Consider the following 23323-nt stretch of genomic DNA (forward strand, 5'->3'; position numbering starts at 1 on the left):
TTATTCCTTTGTTCTCTAGGTAGGCGCCTGATTGCTAAAAACTTGAACTGTATTCCTTTGTTCTCCAGGTGGGCGCCTAATTGCCAAAACTTGAACTATAAACTCTTGTTCTCCAGGTGGGAGCCTGATTACCAAAACTTGAACTGTATTCCCTTGTTCTCCAGGTGGGCGCCTGATTGCCAAAAAAATAAACTGTATTCCCTTGATCTCCAAGTGGGCGCCTATTTGCCAAAAAGTTGATCTGTATTCCCTTGTTCTGCAGGTGGGCGCTTGATTGTCAAAAACGTGAATTATATTCTCATATTCCCTAGGTGGGCATCTGAAAGCCAAAACTTGAATTGTATTCCCTCGTTCTCTAGGTGGGCACCTAATTGCCAAAACTTAAGCTGTACTCCCTTGTTCTCTAGGTGGGCGCATAATTAACAAAATTTGAACTGTATTTCCTTCTTCTCAAGGTGGGCACCTGATTGCCAAAACTTCAAGTGTATTCCCTTGTTATCTAGGTAGGCGCCTAATTGCTAAAAACTTGAACAGTATTACCTTGTTCTCCAGGTGAGCGCCTGATTACCAAAAACTTGAAGTGTATTCCCTTGTTCTCCAAGTTGGCGCTTGATTGCCAAAAACGTGAATTATATTCCCTTGTTCTTCAGGTGGGCTCCTGAAAGCCAAAACTTGAACTGTATTCCCTAGATCTCCAGTGGGCGCCTAATTACCATAACTTGAATTGTATTTCCTTGTTATCCAGGTGGGCGCCTAATTGCCAAAACTTTAACTGTAATCCCTTGTTATCTAGGTGGGTGCCTAATTGCCAAAAACTTGAACTGTATTCCCTTGTTCTCCAGGTGGGCGCCTTATTGCCAAAACTTGAACTGTATTCTCATGTTCTCCAGGGCGCCTAATTGCAAAAACTTGAATAGTATTCCTTTTTTATCCGGGTGGGTGCATGATTGCTAATACTTGAACTATATTTCCATGTTCTCCATGTGGGCACCTGATTGCCAAAACATGAACTATATTCCCTTGTTTTCTAGGTGGGCACCTGATTTCCAAAACTTGTACTGTATTCCCTTATTCTCCAGGTGGGTTCCTGATTACCAAAACTTGAACAGTATTCCCTTGTTCTCCTTGTAGGCGTTGATTGTCAAAACTTGAACTGTATTCCCTCGTTCTCCAGGTGGGGGCCTGATTGCCAAAACTTGAACTATACTCCCTTGTTCTCCAGGTGGGCGCATAATTGCCAAAACTTAACCTGTATTCCCCTGTTCTCCAGGTGGGCGCCTCATTGCAAAAACCTGAACTGTATTCCCCTGTTCTCCGGGTGGGTGCCTGATTGTTAATACTTGAACTGTATTCCCTTGTTCTCCATGTAGGCACCTGATTGCCTAAATTTGAACTGTATACCCTTGTTCTCCAGGTTGGCGCTGATTGCCAAAAACTTGAACTGTATTCCCTTATTCTCCAGGTGGGCGCCTAAATCCCAAAACTTGAACTGTATTCCCTCGTTCTCCAGGTGGGCGCCTGATTACCGAAACATGAACTGTAATCCCTTGTTCTCCAGGTGGGCGTTTGATTGCCAAACTTGAACTGTATTCCTTTGTTCTCCAGGTGGGCGCCTGATTGCCAAAAATATGAACTGTATTCCCTTGTTCTGCAGGTGGGTGCTTGATTGTTAAAAAAGTGAATTGTATTCCCATATTCCCTAGGTGGGCGTCTGAAAGCCAAAACTTGAACTGTATTCCCTCGTTCTCTAGGTGGGCACCTGATTGCCAAAACTTAAGTTGTACTCCCTTGTTCTCTAGGTGGGCGGATAATTAGCAAAATTTGAATTGTATTTCCTTCTTCTCTAGGTGGGCACCTGATTGCCAAAACTTCAAGTGTATTCCTTTGTTCTCTAGGTAGGCGCCTGATTGCTAAAAACTTGAACTATAATCCTTTGTTCTCTATGTGGGCGCCTAATTGCCAAAACTTGAACTATAAACTCTTGGTCTCCAGGTGGGAGCCTGATTACCAAAACTTGAACTGTATTCCCTTGTTCTCCAGGTGGGCGCCTGATTGCCAAAAACATGAACTGTATTCCTTTGTTCTCCAAGTGGGCGCCTATTTGCCAAAAAGTTGAACTGTATTCCCTTGTTGTGCAGGTGGGCGCTTGATTGTCAAAAACGTGAATTGTATTCTCATATTCCCTAGGTGGGCGTCTAAAAGCCAAAACTTGAACTGTATTCCCTCGTTCTCTAGGTGGACACCTGATTGCCAAAACTTAAGCTGTACTCCCTTGTTCTCTAGGTAGGCGCAAAATTAGCAAAATTTGAACTGTATTTCCTTCTTCTCAAGGTGGGCACCTGATTGCCAAAACTTAAAGTGTATTCCCCTGTTCTCTAGGTAGGCGCCTGATTGCTTTTTCAGTTGTTTCTTCGTTTTTTCTTAACGCTTTTGGTAGTTCTGAATTTTGTTGTTCTATTGTTACTATCTCTTGTTCTGGTATTAGTTCTCTTATAACATAATTCTCTTCCTGCCCTGTATTTATTAGTATTAGATATTTTCTTTGGTCCATTATTCCAAGTACAGGATTCAGTAACTACAAAGGAAATAAGGAGACTTGTATTAAATATACAAAATTTTACATTTACAATTGAAGTAATACGGACTGACAAGAATGTTATTGCAGACTACCTATCAAGACAAAGGTACCCAAACAGATGAAAGCCAAGAATCAAAAGACATATTTACAATCCTTACTACTCTATCCTTACAGATGGAGAGTATGGGAAAAAGATTACAACAGCTAGAAAGTCAGCAGCATGACTATAAAAATGCGGAGCTAAGTCAATCGGAAGACTCTAAACTTGTTTGAGTTCATCTTATTTTTCATAGGATCTTTTTTATGTAGTTGTGGAATTAAATGCTTTTTCATGATTATCTGTAGCTAACCTTGAAATTTCTTTTATATTTTCAAGTGTGTATTCTAAGTATTTAATATCTTTAGTTTTTTGATATTCTTCTATATTTTTTTCTAATATTATTTTTGACATATTTATATGTTTTAGAATTTCTAACCAGTACTTAAAATATTTGTAACTATCAATTTTTGATTTGTTCATATTAATACTGAGATGTATACCTGTTGATACATATATCCATGGTTTCTATATTTCTCAGTGTTATTTCTTTTCTGTGTTGATAACTTTCAAGTTTATCTTCATAAAATTCAATTTCATTTTCTATAGTTAGTAAAGCTTTATTACGTAATTTATTATATCTAATAATATCTTTGCAGGTTTTAATATTGTATTTAACACAATCTATTTTTCTATTTATGTTACTGAGGTTTTTAAGAAGTTTCCATTTCTGGGTATTATAGAATCTTATATAATGAAAAGTGTTATGTTTCATTTATAAAAAGATTTTATTAACTTGATATGTGATCATTAGTCTGAATATAAATCTAGTTCATATAGATCTAATATATCTATTTCATGTGATACAATTAGTTCCGTAAATGCTTGTTCCATTACATATATTATTTCAAAAGTAACTAAAATATCGTAAATTTTTCTTTTAACATCGTTATTAAGTCTCTTAAAGATATATAACATAAGTATTTTGTAGTCAATATTTTCTTCTAATAAATACGTGTGGTTGTTCATTTAGATTTATTATTTATCCTTATCATGTGTTTACTAAACATATTCCCTCTAACCTCTTTGTTTATCATAGAGTTTATCATATTTTAATAAGTTATACTGAACAATCTTTTCTGGTCACTACCATGTTTTTCATGCTTCAATCATTTACCCTAACAGCGCCTCAACTCTGTGTACTCCCCTAAACGGCTTCCTTGCCTACTGGTTTCCACTTTAGGATGGCATAGTCTGGGCTTAACTACTCTCAGCATTATTAGACAGGCAAACTTTCTCAAGATGTTCTTTATAACAGTACTATAACATGATAAACAATTATGATTTTTAAGAGATTATAAGGAATATAAGAGTTTAGTTAAACATGATTATAAATAAACTTACCTGGTTTTGTAACTCGTTTGAATGCTCCATAGCTGTTTTAGATACTTGTAATTAACTCAGATATTTCTTACAAGAGAGAAGATAAGAGAGAATATTAGAGAGAGAAGGTAAGGGTGAGGATGTCCTCCTTCCTCGGATTTACATTCTATATAAAGAAAATTAAAACGACTCTTACTGTTTACAAATGACTCCTACTATTCATGAACGACCTTTACTGTTCATGATTATGACATATACTATTTACTTTATGACTCTTACTATTCATGAACGACCTTTACTGTTCATGAATGCGACTAGTACTATTTACTTTACATTATATGTTTCCAGTAGCTGTCTTCTTCTTTTGTCTTCTTGTTGATACCTTCATTCTAGTTGGACTTCTGGTACATAGTTATCATCTCCGTTGCACTTTGAACATATGTGGTCTGGATATTTGTGTCCTACTAGTTTGCAGTATCTTGTTAATAACTCGTTTGAAATAAATTCTTTTTTCAATGCTCTGGTAGTTGGTTGCATTTCTGGTTTTAATAATGATAAAATCCATTTCTGGACTTCATCCATATCTCCTTGTCGTAGTTCCTTCGAGTTGGCATATATCATCAATTGGTCTCTGGAATAGTAGCTCCAGATAGCATTTCCTTGTAGATAATTGTTAGCTAGTTCTTGAATAATAGTTGCTATACCAATTATTCTTTTATTAGCATAGAAACTTGGTATCTCCATTTTCTGTATCTCCGGTTGTTTCTCTATCTCTTCCGGTATTATCATATCTCGTGTTAGTCCTATTTTTATCACCTGTATTATGGGTTTTATTTCATCATATAGTATTTCCGCTGGTGCTGTATAGAATTTGATGAAGAATAGGTTGCCTTTTGTAATTCTCTTGAAGGTGACAAATGCTTTGTATAGCTCTGGTATTCCAATTATTTCTTCTCCGTCATGGGTATATACTGTGCTAAGTAGTCCGTAGTTGTAACATGTTTTTACTAGGTTTGCTTTTGTTTTTGGCTGGGCTATAAGCCTATTATATCCCTGTAGTTTTTGGGTTACATAATCTTGTGTTGGATCTGTAGTAGTTGTTGATCTAGGGTTTAGGTTCAGAAATGTCTGGATTTTATATATATTCTCAATATATGTTTGAGTAATATGGTTATATACCTTTTTGTTGTGGTGTAGGCTATTAGCATAGGTTGAAGTTTGTGGGGCTATAACTATTGCTTCTCTTGGCTTTTTTGATGTAAATGGCTTATCAAATACGGTATTTAGGTTTACATTGATATGTGGCTTTTTGCTAACTTGTTTGCTTGTACCTGCAGCTGTATATAAAGCAACTGTGTTATGGGTTTTTTGGAGTTTCCCAACGTCTCCTTCTACCTCTGGAAGTTTAGAGTCTTCCGATTGACTTAGCTCCGCATTTTTATAGTCATGCTGCTGACTTTCTAGCTGTTGTAATCTTTTTCCCATACTCTCCATCTGTAAGGATAGAGTAGTAAGGATTGTAAATATGTCTTTTGATTCTTGGCTTTCATCTGTTTGGGTACCTTTGTCTTGATAGGTAGTCTGCAATAACATTCTTGTCAGTCCGTATTACTTCAATTGTAAATGTAAAATTTTGTATATTTAATACAAGTCTCCTTATTTCCTTTGTAGTTACTGAATCCTGTACTTTCCGAGTTATCCACCATTTTACTTGTGTATTATCTGTTCTTACTATAAATTTGTTATAAACAATATATGGCTCAAATGCTAACAAACATTTATATAATCCAAATAGTTCTTTCCTATTTATTTCCCATTTTAATTGTGGTTCCGTGTATGATCCGGAATAATATCTACAATGGTGTTCAATTTTTTCATTATCATATTTATATTTTAGAACTCCTCCGTAGCTGTGATCACTAGAATCAGTTTCTACAATATATGTAAATTGTTTCTTTTCATCTGGAAAATATAGTTTTGGTAATTTTTTACACATATTTTTTATCTTCTGTATATGTATTTTATCTTTTTCGTCAAAATGATATTCTATGTCCTTTTTTAATTTTTTCTGTAATGGTTTTAAGTTTTCTGCTAATTTAGGAATATATTCTCTTACTTGGTTAACCAATCCTAAAAATGATTGTAACTTCTTTTTTGTATCAAGTGTTTCATTCAAGTTAATTATTTTTTGTACTACATGGGTTTGCATTTTTATTCCGTTTTTATCTATTTGTATACCTAAAAATTCTATTTGATTTTTCATTACTTCTGCTTTCTTTTTACTTAAACTTATTCCTGATATTTCTACAATGTGTATGAATTTTTCTAGTAGTTTTATATGTTCGTTCTCTGTTCTAGAATATAGCAATATATCATCTATATATATTATACAATTTTCTAATTGGTTGAAGTAATTATCCATAAAATGTTGATACCTACCTGGTGCATTTTTATATCCAAAAGGTAATACGTTCCATTCGTAAAATCCTTGTGGTACTGTGAATGCTGTTAACTTTTTAGATTCATCTTCTAGTTTTAAATGGTAAAATCCTGATTTACAGTCAAATTTACTAAAATAGTTATATCCTTGTATTTGTCTAATTTTTAGTATTTTATTTGGTATCGGATAATTATATGTTTTTGTTTTTGCATTTAAGTTTCTATAATCTATAACCATACGGCTTTTTCCTCTTTTTTGTTCACTATGCTTATTTACTATAAATGCTGGGCTAGTATGTTTACTATTACTTTCTTGTATGTAGTTATTATCTAATAATTCTTTTATATGCATTTTAAATTCTGTTAAATCATTAAAATTGTATTTTAAAGGTTTTTGTGTTATTATGCTATTTTCATCTATTAGTTCAATCTTTATTTTTGTTTGATGTTTTTCCCATCCTTGGAGTGGATTATCATTATATAGTAATTCTAGTTTATCTTGTAGTGGTTTTATCTTATTTATTGAGAAAATGATTATCTCTATATTATGGTTACTTTGTATTATATTTTCTAATTTTTGGGTAATCTTTTCACTTCCTTTAATCCAGGGTGTTGTTTTTCTTACTTTATTATTTACTCTTTTTGCTCCTAATTTTTGTTTACACGGGGTAGTAAACCACCAATGTGTTTTTGTTATAATATGTGGGTATAATTTATCTAAAAATGGCATTCCTAATAATATATCTTTATTTGTGAATTCGTAACTATATATTTCTTCTATGGTTAATATTTTATCCCATATTTGTATTTTTATATTTCTTGCTTTATATGTTATCATACTTCCTTCATTATTAAATCCTGTTACTACTATGGGGGTTTTTAGCTTTTCCCATTTACTTTCTGGTAAACAATTATGTCTACACATATTAGCTTCTGCTCCTGTATCCACCATAGGTGTATAATATCTATTATAATATCCTTCTACTATTATTTTGGAAAGTATGTATATCTTTGGCATTATATCAAAGTTCTTTTTATTATTATTTTCTTATTTTCATAACTTATTGTTAATTGCCTATCTTCTAATTTATATGGTTTGACTTTTTCTAACCATTTTATCCCTAGTGTAATATTTTTATCTCCTTGATATATTTTAAAATTTATTAATATTGGTATTCCTCCAATAATTAATTCTTTTTCAGTTGTTTCTTCGTTTTTTCTTAACGCTTTTGGTAGTTCTGAATTTTGTTGTTCTATTGTTACTATCTCTTGTTCTGGTATTAGTTCTCTTATAACATAATTCTCTTCCTGCCCTGTATTTATTAGTATTAAATATTTTCTTTGGTCCATTATTCCTGTTATATAATAATGATGTGGGTTTATTTCTTCTATTTTTTGTTCTATTAATTTTTGTGGAGTGGTATAATTTATTCTTTTTGATGTACTTCTTGATGTACTTCTTGATGATGTTTCTGGCATTTCATTATTTATTCGTTTTGATGTGCTTAATCTTTCTTTTACTATTTCTAAATCTTCATCCATGTCTATTTCTGTATAACTGTAATCATTGTTGTCTATAACTGATACTATTCTTTCGAATGGATTTTCTATTTTTATTTTATTTATTTTATTTTTAGCTGTTATCTTATGTTTTGTTGTTAAGACATATAGATTTTTACATCTTGCTGTGAATATTTTACTTCCTGGTGCTAATTCTATTCCAGACATTTTCCAGTATAATACTAATGATTTATCTATATTTTTATCATCTACTGCTACTGAATAGTTAGCACTTACTATAAATTTAAATTTTTGGTATATTAAGTTACCTCTTACAGCACTTATTATACTCTTTTCTATAGGTTGTACAATCCTATCATCTGCCAAGTATATTTCTATAGGGGTATCTATTCCTTCCCTAAAACATGCTTTTATTAGGATCTCCGTTCCTCCTAAGTGTACATATTTTATTGGATTTTTTGCTTTTATATCTTGTATTTCTTTATTTAGTAGTCTTTTATTTAAAATTGGTATTTGTGCTTTACCTTTGATGTATTTACAATCTATTATATGTTCTCTTTGGCTTACTACATAGTATTCTTCTTTTTGTCTTTTAAACCAATTCTTTATTGTTGGTACTTCTAATATTTTGTCTATACTTAGATCCAATTCTTTTCCTTTTATTTGTTCAAATATATTAGCGTCAAATATTATTTTTTGTTCTGAAGATTGTTCATCTTGGTGTTCTTCTTGTTGTATAATTTGTATATCTTTTTCAGTCATAATTTTCTTCATCTGACTCTTCTATATCCTTGTTTATTTCATTTTCAGAGAACTCGTTTTCTGATATCTCATATATGCTGTCTTCACTGCTTAATTCATAATCTACATATTCTACTTGTGTATATTTATCATTATCTATCAATATTTCGGTAATTTGTTTCTTCTTTGGGTTTTTTGGTAATTTACAATCTTTGGCTAAGTGTCCTAGCTTTCCACAATTATAGCAAGTACATTCTGTTAGTTTTTTCTTTTTCCTATATGGTTTTTTATGTTTATAATTTTTTACATAATATCTTCTTCTTGGTTTCCTATATTTATACTTTGAATATTTTGATTTAAATTTCTTTTTCTTTCCTTCTTTTTTGTAATATTTATCTGTGCAGCCAAATTGGGGTGCTATTCTACTTTTGCAACATGCCAAATTTTTTACTAATATCTTTATTAACTATAGAAAATGAAATTGAATTTTATGAAGATAAACTTGAAAGTTATCAACACAGAAAAGAAATAACACTGAGAAATATAGAAACCATGGATATATGTATCAACAGGTATACATCTCAGTATTAATATGAACAAATCAAAAATTGATAGTTACAAATATTTTAAGTACTGGTTAGAAATTCTAAAACATATAAATATGTCAAAAATAATATTAGAAAAAAATATAGAAGAATATCAAAAAACTAAAGATATTAAATACTTAGAATACACACTTGAAAATATAAAAGAAATTTCAAGGTTAGCTACAGATAATCATGAAAAAGCATTTAATTCCACAACTACATAAAAAAGATCCTATAAAAAATAAGATGAACTCAACCAACCCCCCCCCCCAAATTGGTATCCTGATTACCAAAACTTCAACTGTACTCCATTGTTATCTAGGTGGGCGCTTGATTGCCAAAACTTGAATTGTATTCCCTTGTTCTCCAGGTGAGAGCCTGATTGCCAAAAACTTGAACTGTATTCCCTTGTTCTCCAGGTGGGCGCCTGTTTGACAAATCTTGAACTGTATTCCCTTATTCTACAGGTGGGTGCCTGATTGCCAAAACTTGAACTGTATTCCATTGTTCTCCAGGTGGGCGCCTGATTGCCAAAACATGAACTGTATTCCCCTGTTCTCTAGGTGGGCGCCTAATTACAAAAACTTGAATTGTATTCCCTTGTTCTATGGGTGGGTGCATGATTGCTAATACTTGAATTGTATACCCTTGTTCTCCATGTGGGCACCTGATTGCTAAAAATTGAACTGTATTCCCTTGTTCTCTAGGTGGGCACCTGATTTCCAAAACTTGTACTGTATTCCCTTATTCTCCAGGTGGGTTCCTGATTGCCAAAACTTAAACAATATTCCCTTGTTCTCCATGTAGGCGTTGATTGTCAAAACTTGAACTGTATTCCCTTGTTCTCCATGTGGGCGCATAATTGCCAAAACTTGAACTGTATTCCCCGGTTCTCCGGGTGGGCGCCTAATTGCAAAAACTTGAACTGTATTCACCTGTTCTCCGGGCGGTTGCCTGATTGCTAATACTTGAAATGTATTCCCTTGTTCTACATGTGGGCACCCGATTGCCAAAACTTGAACTGTATTCCCTTGTTCTCTAGGTGGGAACCTGATTTCCAAAACTTGTACTATATTCCCTTATTCTCCAGGTGGGTTCGTGATTGCCAAAACTTGAACAATATTCCTTTGTTCTCCATGTAGGCGTTGATTGTCAAAACTTTAACTGTATTCCCTCGTTCTCAAGGTGGGCACCTGATTGCCAAAACATGAATTGTACTCCCTTGTTCTCCATGTGGGTGCATAATTGCCAAAACTTGAATTGTATTCCCCTGTTCTCCAGGTGGGCGCCTAATTGCAAAAACTTGAACTGTATTCCCCTATTCTCCGGGTGGGTGCCTGATTGTTAGTACTTGAACTGTATTCCCTTGTTCTCCAAGTGGGTACCTGATTGCCTAAACTTGAACTGTATTCCCTTGTTCTCCATGTTGGTGCTGATTGCCAAAAACTTGAACTGTATTCCCTTGTTCTATAGGTGGGCGCCTAAATCCCAAAACTTGAACTGTATTCCCTCGTTCTCCAGATGGGCGCCTGATTGCCGAAACTTGAACTGTACTCCCTTGTTCTCCAGGTGGGTGTTTGATTTCCAATACTTGAACAGTATTCCCTTGTTCTCCAGGTGGGAGCCTGATTACCAAAACTTGAACTCTATTCCCTTGTTCTCCAGGTAAGCGCCTGATTGCCAAAAACTTGAACTGTATTCCCTTGTTCTGTAGGTGGGCGCTTGATTGTCAAAAACATGAATTGTATTCCCATATTCTCCAGGTGGGCGCCTGAAAGCAAAATCTTGAACTGTATTCCCTTGTTCTCTAGGTGGGCACCTGATTGCCAAAACTTAAGATGTACTCCCTTGTTCTCTAGGTGGGCGCATGATTAGCAAAATTTGAACTGTATTTCTTCTTCTCAAGGTGGGCACCTGATTGCCAAAACATGAATTGTACTACCTTGTTCTCCAGGTGGGAGCCTGATTAGCAAATCATGAACTGTATTCCCTTATTCTCCAGGTGGGCGCCTGACTGCCAAAACTCCAACTATATTTTGTTGTTTTCCAGGTAGGCGCCTAATTGCCAAAACATCAATTGTAATCCCTTGTTCTCTAGGTGGCCGCCTGATTGCCAAAAACTTGAACTGTATTCCCTTATTCTCCAGGTGGGCGCCTGATTGCCAATAACTTGAACTGTATTCCCTTGTTCTCCAGGTGGTTGCTTGATTGCCAAAACTTTAAATGTATTACCTTGTTCTCTAGGTGGGCGCTTGATTGCCAAAACTTGAATTGTATTACCTTGTTCTCCATGTGGGCACCTGATTGCCAAAACATGAACTGTAATCCCTTGTTCTCTAGGTGAGCGTCTGATTGCCAAAACTTGAACTGTTCTCCCTTGTTCTCCAGGTGGGAGCCTGATTGCCAAAACATGAACTGTATTCCCCTGTTCTTTAGGTGGGCGCCTAATTACAAAAACTTGAATTGTATTCCCTTGTTCTATGGGTGGGTGCATGATTGCTAATACTTGAATTGTATTCCCTTGTTCTCCATGTGGGCACGTGATTGCTAAAAATTGAACTGTATTCACTTGTTCTCTAGGTGGGCACCTGATTTCCAAAACTTGTACTGTATTCCCTTATTCTCCAGGTGGGTTCCTGATTGCCAAAACTTGAACAATATTCCTTTGTTCTCCATGTAGGCGTTGATTGTCAAAACTTTAACTGTATTCCCTCGTTCTCAAGGTGGGCACCTGATTGCCAAAACATGAATTGTACTCCCTTGTTCTCCATGTGGGTGCATAATTGCCAAAACTTGAATTGTATTCCCCTGTTCTCCAGGTGGGCGCCTAATTGCAAAAACTTGAACTGTATTCCCCTATTCTCCGGGTGGGTGCCTGATTGTTAGTACTTGAACTGTATTCCCTTGTTCTCCAAGTGGGCACCTGATTGCCTAAACTTGAACTGTATTCCCTTGTTCTCCATGTTGGTGCTGATTGCCAAAAACTTGAACTGTATTCCCTTGTTCTATAGGTGGGCGCCTAAATCCCAAAACTTGAACTGTATTCCCTCGTTCTCCAGATGGGCTCCTGATTGCCGAAACTTGAACTGTACTCCCTTGTTCTCCACGTGGGTGTTTGATTGCCAATACTTGAACAGTATTCCCTTGTTCTCCAGGTGGGAGCCTGATTACCAAAACTTGAACTCTATTCCCTTGTTCTCCAGGTAAGCGCCTGATTGCCAAAAACTTGAACTGTATTCCCTTGTTCTGTAGGTGGGCGCTTGATTGTCAAAAACATGAATTGTATTCCCATATTCTCCAGGTGGGCGCCTGAAAGCAAAATCTTGAACTGTATTCCCTTGTTCTCTAGGTGGGCACCTGATTGCCAAAACTTAAGATGTACTCCCTTGTTCTCTAGGTGGGCGCATGATTAGCAAAATTTGAACTGTATTTCTTCTTCTCAAGGTGGGCACCTGATTGCCAAAACATGAATTGTACTACCTTGTTCTCCAGGTGGGAGCTTGATTAGCAAATCATGAACTGTATTCCCTTATTCTCCAGGTGGGCGCCTGACTGCCAAAACTCCAACTATATTTTGTTGTTTTCCAGGTAGGCGCCTAATTGCCAAAACATCAATTGTAATCCCTTGTTCTCTAGGTGGCCGCCTGATTGCCAAAAACTTGAACTGTATTCCCTTATTCTCCAGCGCCTGATTGCCAATAACTTGAACTGTATTCCCTTGTTCTCCAGGTGGTTGCTTGATTTCCAAAACTTGAAATGTATTACCTTGTTCTCTAGGTGGGCGCTTGATTGCCAAAACTTGAATTGTATTACCTTGTTCTCCATGTGGGCACCTGATTGCCAAAACATGAACTGTAATCCCTTGTTCTCTAGGTGAGCGTCTGATTGCCAAAACTTGAACTGTTCTCCCTTGTTCTCCAGGTGGGAGCCTGATTGCCAAAACATGAACTGTATTCCCCTGTTCTCTAGGTGGGCGCCTAATTACAAAAACTTGAATTGTATTCCCTTGTTCTATGGGTGGGTGCATGATTGCTAATACTTGAATTGTATTCCCTTGTTCTCCATGTGGGCACATGATTGCTAAAAATTGAACTGTATTCACTTGTTCTCTAGGTGGGCACCTGATTTCCAAAACTTGTACTGTATTCCCTTGTTTTCCATGTAGGCGTAGATTGTCAAAACTTGAACTGTATTCCCTTGTTCTCCATGTGGGCGCATAATTGCCAAAACTTGAACTGTATTCCCCGGTTCTCCGGGTGGGCGCCTAATTGCAAAAACTTGAACTGTATTCACCTGTTCTCTGGGAGGTTGCCTGATTGCTAATACTTGAAATGTATTCCCTTGTTCTACATGTGGGCACCCGATTGCCAAAACATGAACTGTATTCCCTTGTTCTCTAGGTGGGAAACTGATTTCCAAAACTTGTACTATATTCCCTTATTCTCCAGGTGTGTTCCTGATTGCCAAAACTTGAACAATATTCCTTTGTTCTCCATGTAGGCGTTGATTGTCAAAACTTTAACTGTATTCCCTCGTTCTCAAGGTGGGCACCTGATTGCCAAAACATGAATTGTACTCCCTTATCCTCCATGTGGGAGCATAATTGCCAAAACTTGAATTGTATTCCCCTGTTCTCCAGGTGGGCGCCTAATTGCAAAAACTTGAACTGTATGCCCCTATTCTCCGGGTGGGTGCCTGATTGTTAGTACTTGAACTGTATTCCCTTGTTCTCCAAGTGGGCACCTAATTGCCTAAACTTGAAATGTATTCCCTTGTTCTCCATGTTGGTGCTGATTGCCAAAAACTTGAACTGTATTCCCTTGTTCTCTAGGTGGGCGGCTAAATCCCAAAACTTGAACTGTATTCCCTCGTTCTCCAGATGGGCGCCTGATTGCCGAAACTTGAACTGTACTCCCTTGTTCTCCGGGTGGGTGTTTGATTGCCAAAACTTGAACAGTATTCCCTTGTTCTCCAGGTGGGAGCCTGATTACCAAAACTTAAACTCTATTCCCTTGTTCTCCAGGTAAGCGCCTGATTGCCAAAAACTTGAACTGTATTCCCTTGTTCTGTAGGTGGGCGCTTGATTGTCAAAAACATGAATTGTATTCCCATATTCTCCAGGTGGGCACCTGAAAGTAAAAACTTGAACTGTATTCCCTCGTTCTCTAGGTGGGCACCTGATTGCCAAAACTTAAGATGTACTCCCTTGTTCTCTAGGTGGGCGCATGGTTAGCAAAATTTGAACTGTATTTCTTCTTCTCAAGGTGGGCACCTGATTGCCAAAACATGAATTGTACTACCTTGTTCTCCAGGTGGGAGCCTGATTAGCAAATCATGAACTGTATTCCCTTATTCTCCAGGTGGGAGCCTGATTGCCAAAACATGAACTATATTCCCTTGTTCTCTAGGTGGGTGCCAGATTGCCAAAACTTGAACTATATTCCCCTGTTCTCTAGGAGGGCGCCTGATTGCAAAAACTTGAACTGTATTCCCATATTCTCTAGGTGGGCGCCTAATTGCATAAAATTGAACTGTATTCCCCTGTTCTCCGGGTGGGTGCCTGATTGCTAATACTTTAACTGTATTCCCTTGTTCTCCTTGTGGGCGCCTGATTGCCAAAACTTGAACTGTATTCCTTGTTCTCCAGGAGGGCTCCTGACTGCCAAAACTCCAACTATATTTTGTTGTTCTCCAGGTAGGCGCCTAATTGCCAAAACATCAATTGTAATCCCTTGTTCTCTAGGTGGCCGCCTGATTGCCAAAAACTTGAACTGTATTCCCTTATTCTCCAGGTGGGCGCCTGATTGCCAATAACTTGAACTGTATTCCCTTGTTCTCCAGGTGGTTGCTTGATTGCCAAAACTTGAAATGTATTCCCTTGTTCTCCAGGTGGGCGCTTGATTGCCAAAACTTGAATTGTATTTCCTTGTTCTCCATGTGGGCACCTGATTGCCAAAACATGAACTGTAATCCCTTGTTCTCTAGGTGAGCGTCTGATTGCCAAACTTGAACTGTTCTCCCTTCTTCTCCAGGTGGGAGCCTGATTGCCAAAACATGAACTGTATTCCCCTGTTCTCTAGGTGGGCGCCTAATTACAAAAACTTGAATTGTATTCCCTTGTTCTATGGGTGGGTGCATGATTGCTAATACCTGAATTGTATTCCCTTGTTCTCCATGTGGGCACATGATTGCTAAAAATTGAACTGTATTCCCTTGTTCTCTAGGTGGGCACCTGATTTCCAAAACTTGTACTGTATTCCCTTATTCTCCAGGTGGGTTCCTGATTGCCAAAACTTGAACAATATTCCCTTGTTCTCCATGTAGGCGTAGATTGTCAAAACTTGAACTGTATTCCCTTGTTCTCCATGTGGGCGCATAATTGCCAAAACTTGAACTGTATTCCCCGGTTCTCCGGGTGGGCGCCTAATTGCAAAAACTTGAACTGTATTCACCTGTTCTCCGGGCGGTTGCCTGATTGCTAATACTTGAAATGTATTCCCATGTTCTACATGTGGGCACCCGATTGCCAAAACTTGAACTGTATTCCCTTGTTCTCTAGGTGGGAAACTGATTTCCAAAACTTGTACTATATTCCCTTATTCTCTAGGTGGGTTCCTGATTGCCAAAACTTGAACAATATTCCTTTGTTCTCCATGTAGGCGTTGATTGTCAAAACTTTAACTGTATTCCCTCGTTCTCAAGGTGGGCACCTGATTGCCAAAACATGAATTGTACTCCCTTATCCTCCATGTGGGAGCATAATTGCCAAAACTTGAATTGTATTCCCCTGTTCTCCAGGTGGGCGCCTAATTGCAAAAATTTGAACTGTATGCCCCTATTCTCCGGGTGGGTGCCTGATTGTTAGTACTTGAACTGTATTCCCTTGTTCTCCAAGTGGGCACCTAATTGCCTAAACTTGAACTGTATTCCCTTGTTCTCCATGTTGGTGCTGATTGCCAAAAACTTGAACTGTATTCCCTTGTTCTCTAGGTGGGCGCCTAAATCCCAAAACTTGAACTGTATTCCCTCGTTCTCCAGATGGGCGCCTGATTGCCGAAACTTGAACTGTACTCCCTTGTTCTCCGGGTGGGTGTTTGATTGCCAAAACTTGAACAGTATTCCCTTGTTCTCCAGGTGGGAGCCTGATTACCAAAACTTAAACTCTATTCCCTTGTTCTCCAGGTAAGCGCCTGATTGCCAAAAACTTGAACTGTATTCCCTTGTTCTGTAGGTGGGCGCTTGATTGTCAAAAACATGAATTGTATTCCCATATTCTCCAGGTGGGCGCCTGAAAGCAAAAACTTGAACTGTATTCCCTCGTTCTCTAGGTGGGCACCTGATTGTCAAAACTTAAGATGTACTCCCTTGTTCTCTAGGTGGGCGCATGGTTAGAAAAATTTGAACTGTATTTCTTCTTCTCAAGGTGGGCACCTGATTGCCAAAACATGAATTGTACTACCTTGTTCTCCAGGTGGGAGCCTGATTAGCAAATCATGAACTGTATTCCCTTATTCTCCAGGTGGGAGCCTGATTGCCAAAACATGAACTATATTCCCTTGTTCTCTAGGTGGGTGCCAGATTGCCAAAACTTGAACTATATTCCCCTGTTCTCTAGGAGGGCGCCTGATTGCTAAAACTTGAACTGTATTCCCATATTCTCTAGGTGGGCGCCTAATTGCATAAAATTGAACTGTATTCCCCTGTTCTCCGGGTGGGTGCCTGATTGCTAATACTTTAACTGTATTCCCTTGTTCTCCTTGTGGGCGCCTGATTGCCAAAACTTGAACTGTATTCCCTTGTTCTCCAGGAGGGCTCCTGACTGCCAAAACTCCAACTATATTTTGTTGTTCTCCATGTAGGCGCCTAATTGCCAAAACATCAATTGTAATCCCTTGTTCTCTAGGTGGCCGCCTGATTGCCAAAAACTTGAACTGTATTCCCTTATTCTCCAGGTGGGCGCCTGATTGCCAATAACTTGAACTGTATTCCTTTGTTCTCCAGGTAGTTGCTTGATTGCCAAAACTTGAAATGTATTCCCTTGTTCTCCAGGTGGGCGCTTGATTGCCAAAACTTGAATTGTATTTCCTTGTTCTCCATGTGGGCACCTGATTGCCAAAACATGAACTGTAATCCCTTGTTCTCTAGGTGAGCGTCTGATTGCCAAAACATGAACTGTTCTCCCTTGTTCTCTAGGTGGGAGCCTGATTGCCAAAACATGAACTGTATTCCCTTGTTCTCCAGGTGGGAGCCTGATTGCCAAAACATGAATTATATTCCCTTGTTCTCCAGGTGGCTGCCTGATTGCCAAAACTTGAACTTTATTCCCCAGTTCTCCAGGTGGGCGCCTGATTGCCAAAAACTTGAACTGTATTCCCTTGTCCTCCAGGTGGACGCTTGATTTCCAAAACCGTGAATTGTATTCCCTTTTTCTCCAGGTGGGCGCCTGAAAGCCAAAACTTGAACTGTATTCCCTCGTTCTCCAAGTGGGCGCCTGATTGCCAAAACTTGAATTGTACTCCCTTGTTCTCTAGGTGGGCGCTTGATTGCCAAAACTTAAACTGTAATCGCTTGTTCTCTAGGTAGGCGCCTGATTACCAAAACTTCAACTGTATTTCCTTGTTCTCCAGGTGGGTGCCTGATTGCCAAAACTTCAACTGTAATACCTTGTTCTCCAGGTAGGTACTTGATTTCCAAAAACTTGAACTGTATTCCCTAGTTCACAAGGTGGGTACTGATCGCCAAAAACTTGAACTGCATTCCCTTGTTCTCTAGGTGGACGCCTAAATCCCAAAACTTGAACTGTATTCCCTCATTCTCCAGGTGGGCGCCTGATTGCCAAAACTTGAACTGTACTGCCTTATTCTCCAGGTGGGCGTCTGATTGCCAAAACATGAATTGTATTACCATGTTCTCCAGGTGGGTGCCTGATTACCAAAACTTGAACTATACCCTTGTTCTCCAGGTGAGCGCCTGATTGCCAAAAACTTGAAATATATTCCCTTATTCTCCAGGTGGGCGCCTGATTGCCAAAAACATGAACAGTATTCCCTTGTTTTTCAGGTGGGTGCCTGATTGCCAAAAACTTGAACTGTATTCCCTTATTCTCCAGGTGGGCGCTTGATTGCCAATAACTTGAACTGTATTCCCTTGTTCTCCAGGTGGTTGCTTGATTGCCAAAACTTGAAATGTATTCCCTTGTTCTCCAGGTGGGCGCTTGATTGCCAAAACTTGAATTGTATTACCTTTTTCTCCATGTGGGCGCCTAATTGCCAAAACATGAACTGTAATTCCTTGTTCTCTAGGTGAGCGCCTGATTGCCAAAACTTGAACTGTTCTCCCTTGTTCTCCAGGTGGGAGCCTGATTGCCAAGACATGAACTGTATTCCCTTGTTCTCCAGGTGGGAGCCTGATTGCCAAAACATGAATTATATTCCCTTGTTCTCCAGGTGGGAGCCTGATTGCCAAAACATGAATTATATTCCCTTTTTCTCCAGGTGGCTGCCTGATTGCCAAAACTTGAACTTTATTCCCCAGTTCTCCAGGTGGGCGCATGATTGCCAAAAACTTGAACTGTATTCCCTTGTCCTCCAGGTGGACGCTTGATTTCCAAAACCGTGAATTGTATTCCCTTTTTCTCCAGGTGGGCGCCTGAAAGCCAACACTTGAACTGTATTCCCTCGTTCTCCAAGTGGGTGCCTGATTGCCAAAACTTGAATTGTACTACCTTGTTCTCTAGGTGGGCGCTTGATTACCAAAACTTAAACTGTAATCTCTTGTTCTCTAGGTAGGTGCCTGATTACCAAAACTTCAACTGTATTTCCTTGTTCTCCAGGTGGGTGCCTGATTGCCAAAACATCAACTGTAATACCTTGTTCTCCAGGTAGGTACTTGATTGCCAAAAACTTGAACTGTATTCCCTAGTTCACAAGGTGGGCACTGATCGCCAAAAACTCGAACTGCATTCCCTTGTTCTCTAGGTGGACGCCTAAATCCCAAAACTTGAACTGTATTCCCTCATTCTCCAGGTGGGCGCCTGATTGCCAAAACTTGAACTGTACTCCCTTATTCTCCAGGTGGGCGTCTGATTGCCAAAACATGAATAGTATTACCATGTTCTCCAGGTGGGTGCCTGATTACCAAAACTTGAACTATACTCTTGTTCTCCAGGTGAGCGCCTGATTGCCAAAAACTTGAAATGTATTCCCTTATTCTCCAGGTGGGTGCCTGATTGCCAAAAACATGAACAGTATTCCCTTGTTTTCCAGGTGGGTGCCTGATTGCCAAAAACTTAAACTGTATTCCCTTATTCTCCAGGTGGGCGCTTGATTGCCAATAACTTGAACTGTATTCCCTTGTTCTCCAGGTGGTTGCTTGATTGCCAAAACTTGAAATGTATTCCCTTGTTCTCCAGGTGGGCGCTTGATTGCCAAAACTTGAATTGTATTACCTTTTTCTCCATGTGGGCGCCTAATTGCCAAAACATGTACTGTAATTCCTTGTTCTCTAGGTGAGCGCCTGATTGCCAAAACTTGAACTGTTCTCCCTTGTTCTCCAGGTGGGAGCCTGATTGCCAAAACATGAACTGTATTCCCTTGTTCTCCAGGTGGGAGCCTGATTGCCAAAACATGAATTATATTCCCTTGTTCTCCAGGTGGGTGCCTGATTGCCAAAACTTGAACTTTATTCCCCAGTTCTCCAGGTGGGCGCCTGATTAACAAAAACTTGAACTGTATTCCCTTGTCCTCCAGGTGGACGCTTGATTTCCAAAAACTGAATTGTATTCCCTTTTTCTCCAGGTGGGCGCCTGAAAGCCAAAACTTGAACTGTATTCCCTCGTTCTCCAAGTGGGCGCCTGATTGCCAAAACTTGAATTGTACTCCCTTGTTCTCTAGGTGGGCGCTTGATTGCCAAAACTTAAACTGTAATCGCTTGTTCTCTAGGTAGGCGCCTGATTACCAAAACTTCAACTGTATTTCCTTGTTCTCCAGGTGGGCGCCTGATTGCCAAAACTTCAACTGTAATACCTTGTTCTCTAGGTAGGTACCTGATTGCCAAAAACTTGAACTATATTCCCTTGTTCACAAGGTGGGCACTGATTGCCAAAAACTTGAACTGCATTCCCTTGTTCTCTAGGTGGACGCCTAAATCCCAAAACTTGAACTGCATTCCCTCGTTCTCCAGGTGGGCGCCTGATTGCCAAAACTTGAACTGTACTCCATTATTCTCCAGGTGGGCGTTTGATTGCCAAAACATGAATTGTATTACCATGATCTCCAGGTGGGTGCCTGATTACCAAAACTTGAACTATACCCTTGTTCTCCAGGTGAGCGCCTGATTGCCAAAAACTTGAAATGTATTCCCTTATTCTCCAAGTGGGCGCCTGATTGCCAAAAACATGAACAATATTCCCTTGTTCTCCAGGTGGGCGCCTGATTGCCAAAAACTTGAACTATATTCCCTTAATCTCCAGGTAGGCGCTTGATTGCCAAAAACGTTAATTGTATTCCCTTGTTCTCCAGGTGGGCGCCTGAAAGCCAAAACTTGAACTATATTTCCTCGTTCTCTAGGTGCGCACCTAATTGCTAAAACATGAACTGTACTCCCTTATTCTCCAGGTGGGCGCTTGATTACCATATTCCCTAGTTCTTTAGGTGGGCAACTGATTACCAAAACCTGAACTATATTTTCTTCTTTTCCAGGTGAGAGCCTGATTGCCTAAACACGAACTGTATTCCCTTGTTCTGTAGGTGGAATCCTGAATGCCAAAACTTTAAATATATTCTCTTGTTCTCCAGGTGGGTGCCTGATTGCCAAAACTTGAACTATATTCCCATCTTATCCAGGTGGGCGCCTGATTGCGAAAACTTGAACTGTATTCCCATGTTCTCCAGGTGGGCGGCTAATTGTCCAAACTTGAACTGTATTCCCCTGTTTTCCAGGTGGGTGCCTGATTGCTAATACTTGAACTGTATTCCCTTGTTCTCCATGTGGGAGCCTAATTGTCAAAACTTGAACTATATTCCCTTGTTCTCTAGGTGGGCACCTGATTGCCAAAACTTGAATTGTATTCCCTTGTTCTTCGGGTGGGCGCCTGATTCTCCAGGTGGGCGCCAAATTGCCAAAACTTGAACTATATTCCCTTGTTCTCCAGGTGGGCGCCAGATTGCCAAAATTTGAATTGTATTCCCTTGTTCTCCAGGTAGGCGCCTGATTGCAAAAACTTGAAATGTATTCCCTTGTTCTCCATGTGCGCTCCTGATTGCCAAAACTTTAACTGTATTCCCTTGTTCTCCAGGTGGGCGCTTGATTTCCAAAACTTGAATTGTATTCCTTTGTTCTCCAGGTGGGCGGCTGATTGCCAAAATTGAACTGTACTCCCTTGTTCTCCAGGTGGGCGCCTGATTGCCAAAACTTGAACTGTATTACCTTGTTCTTCAGGTGGGCACCTAATTGCCAAAACATGAACTGTATTCTCGTGTTCTCCAGGTGGGCGCCTAATTGTCCAAACTTGAACTGTATTCCCCGGTTCTCCAGGTGGGTGCCTGATTGCTAATACTTGAACTGTATTCCCTTGTCCTCCATGTGGGCGCCTAATTGTCAAAACTTGAACTGTATTCCCTTGTTCTCTAGGTGGGCACCTGATTGCCAAAACTTGAATTGTATTCCCTTGTTCTTCGGGCGGGCGCCTGATTCTCCAGGTGGGCGCCAAATTGCCAAAACTTGAACTACATTCCCTTTTTCTCCAGGTGGGAGCTAGATTGCCAAAACTTGAATTGTATTCCCTTATTCTCCAGGTAGGCGCCTGATTGCAAAAACTTGAAATGTATTCCCTTGTTCTCCATGTGCGCTCCTGATTGCCAAAACTTGTAACTGTATTCCCTTGTTCTCCAGGTGGGCGCTTGATTTCCAAAACTTGAACTGTATTACCTTGTTCTCCAGGTGGGCGGCTGATTGCCAAACTTGAACTGTACTCCCTTGTTCTCCAGGTGGGCGCCTGATTGCCAAAACTTGAACTATATTCCCTTGTTCTCCAGGTGGGCTCCTGATTGCCAAAACATGAACTGTGTTCCCTTGTTCTCTAGGTGGGCTCTTGATTGCCAAAACTTCAACTGTATTTCCTTCTTCTCCAGGTAGGCACCTGATTTCCAAAATTTAAACTGTAATCTCTTGTTCTTTAAGTGGGCGCCTGGTTGCCAAAAACATGAACTGTATTGCCTTGTTCTCCAGGTGGTTTCTTGATTGCCAAAACTTGAACTCTATTCCCTTGTTCTCCAGTTTGGCGCTTGATTGCCAAAACTTTAACTATATTTCCTTGTCCTCCAGGTGGGTGCCTGATTGCCAAGACTTGAACTGTACTCCCTTGTTCTCCAGGTGGGCGCTTGATTGCCAAAACTTGAACTGTATTCCCTTGTTATCCAGGTGGGCGCCTGATTGCCAATGTCACACCTCCTTTTTTCGCCCCCGCGAGGGGACAAGGGAGTTTTTTCCAATTGAAGGACAATCAAAACGAGATTTGTTTAATTATTTCAGAGTCGCCACTTGGGAGGTTTTAGGGTGTCCCAAGTCACCAATTTTAATCCCGAATCGAGGAAAAGAATGACTCCATATTACAGTCTGCGTACCAGAAATCCGGATAAGGAATTCTGTTAACCCGGGAGAAGGTGTTAGGCATTCCCGAGTTCCGTGGTTCTAGCACGGTCGCTCAACTGTTATATTCGGCTTGATTATCTGATTTTATACAAGTGTGAACTTATGTGCAAAATTTAACTTTTAACCGCTTTTATCATTTACTGTTTTTATCAAGAATTGCAACGTTGTGAAAATGTATCTCGAACCGCGTTACAATCAATGTACCCGTGGTCGTCGACACACTTTGACTCCGTTGAGATTTGGATTTGGGTCACATCAATGTGCACCCGAGTTTAAGGAAATTAAATTATTAAAGGCGCGCCTAAAGCGACTAGCGTATTTATTTTGGGTAGGACCGTGGAATTTTACTAAACGGTCCATCCCGAAGCCTAAACAATTTTTAAAGCA

At 39.2% G+C, this 23323-nt stretch overlaps 1 protein-coding gene across 1 annotated transcript; it reads right to left on the reverse strand.

Annotated features, from left to right (window-relative positions):
* Positions 1-4382: 4382 nt before the first annotated feature.
* On the reverse strand, positions 4383-5591 carry LOC138891097 (uncharacterized). Its single transcript, XM_070174066.1, has one exon. It carries the CDS (start codon positions 5589-5591, stop codon positions 4383-4385), a length of 1209 nt encoding a protein of 402 aa, XP_070030167.1.
* Between the last annotated feature and the right edge of the window lie 17732 nt (positions 5592-23323).

Source organism: Nicotiana sylvestris, chromosome 5, assembly GCF_000393655.2.
Source record: "Nicotiana sylvestris chromosome 5, ASM39365v2, whole genome shotgun sequence".
Taxonomy (NCBI): domain Eukaryota; kingdom Viridiplantae; phylum Streptophyta; class Magnoliopsida; order Solanales; family Solanaceae; genus Nicotiana; species Nicotiana sylvestris.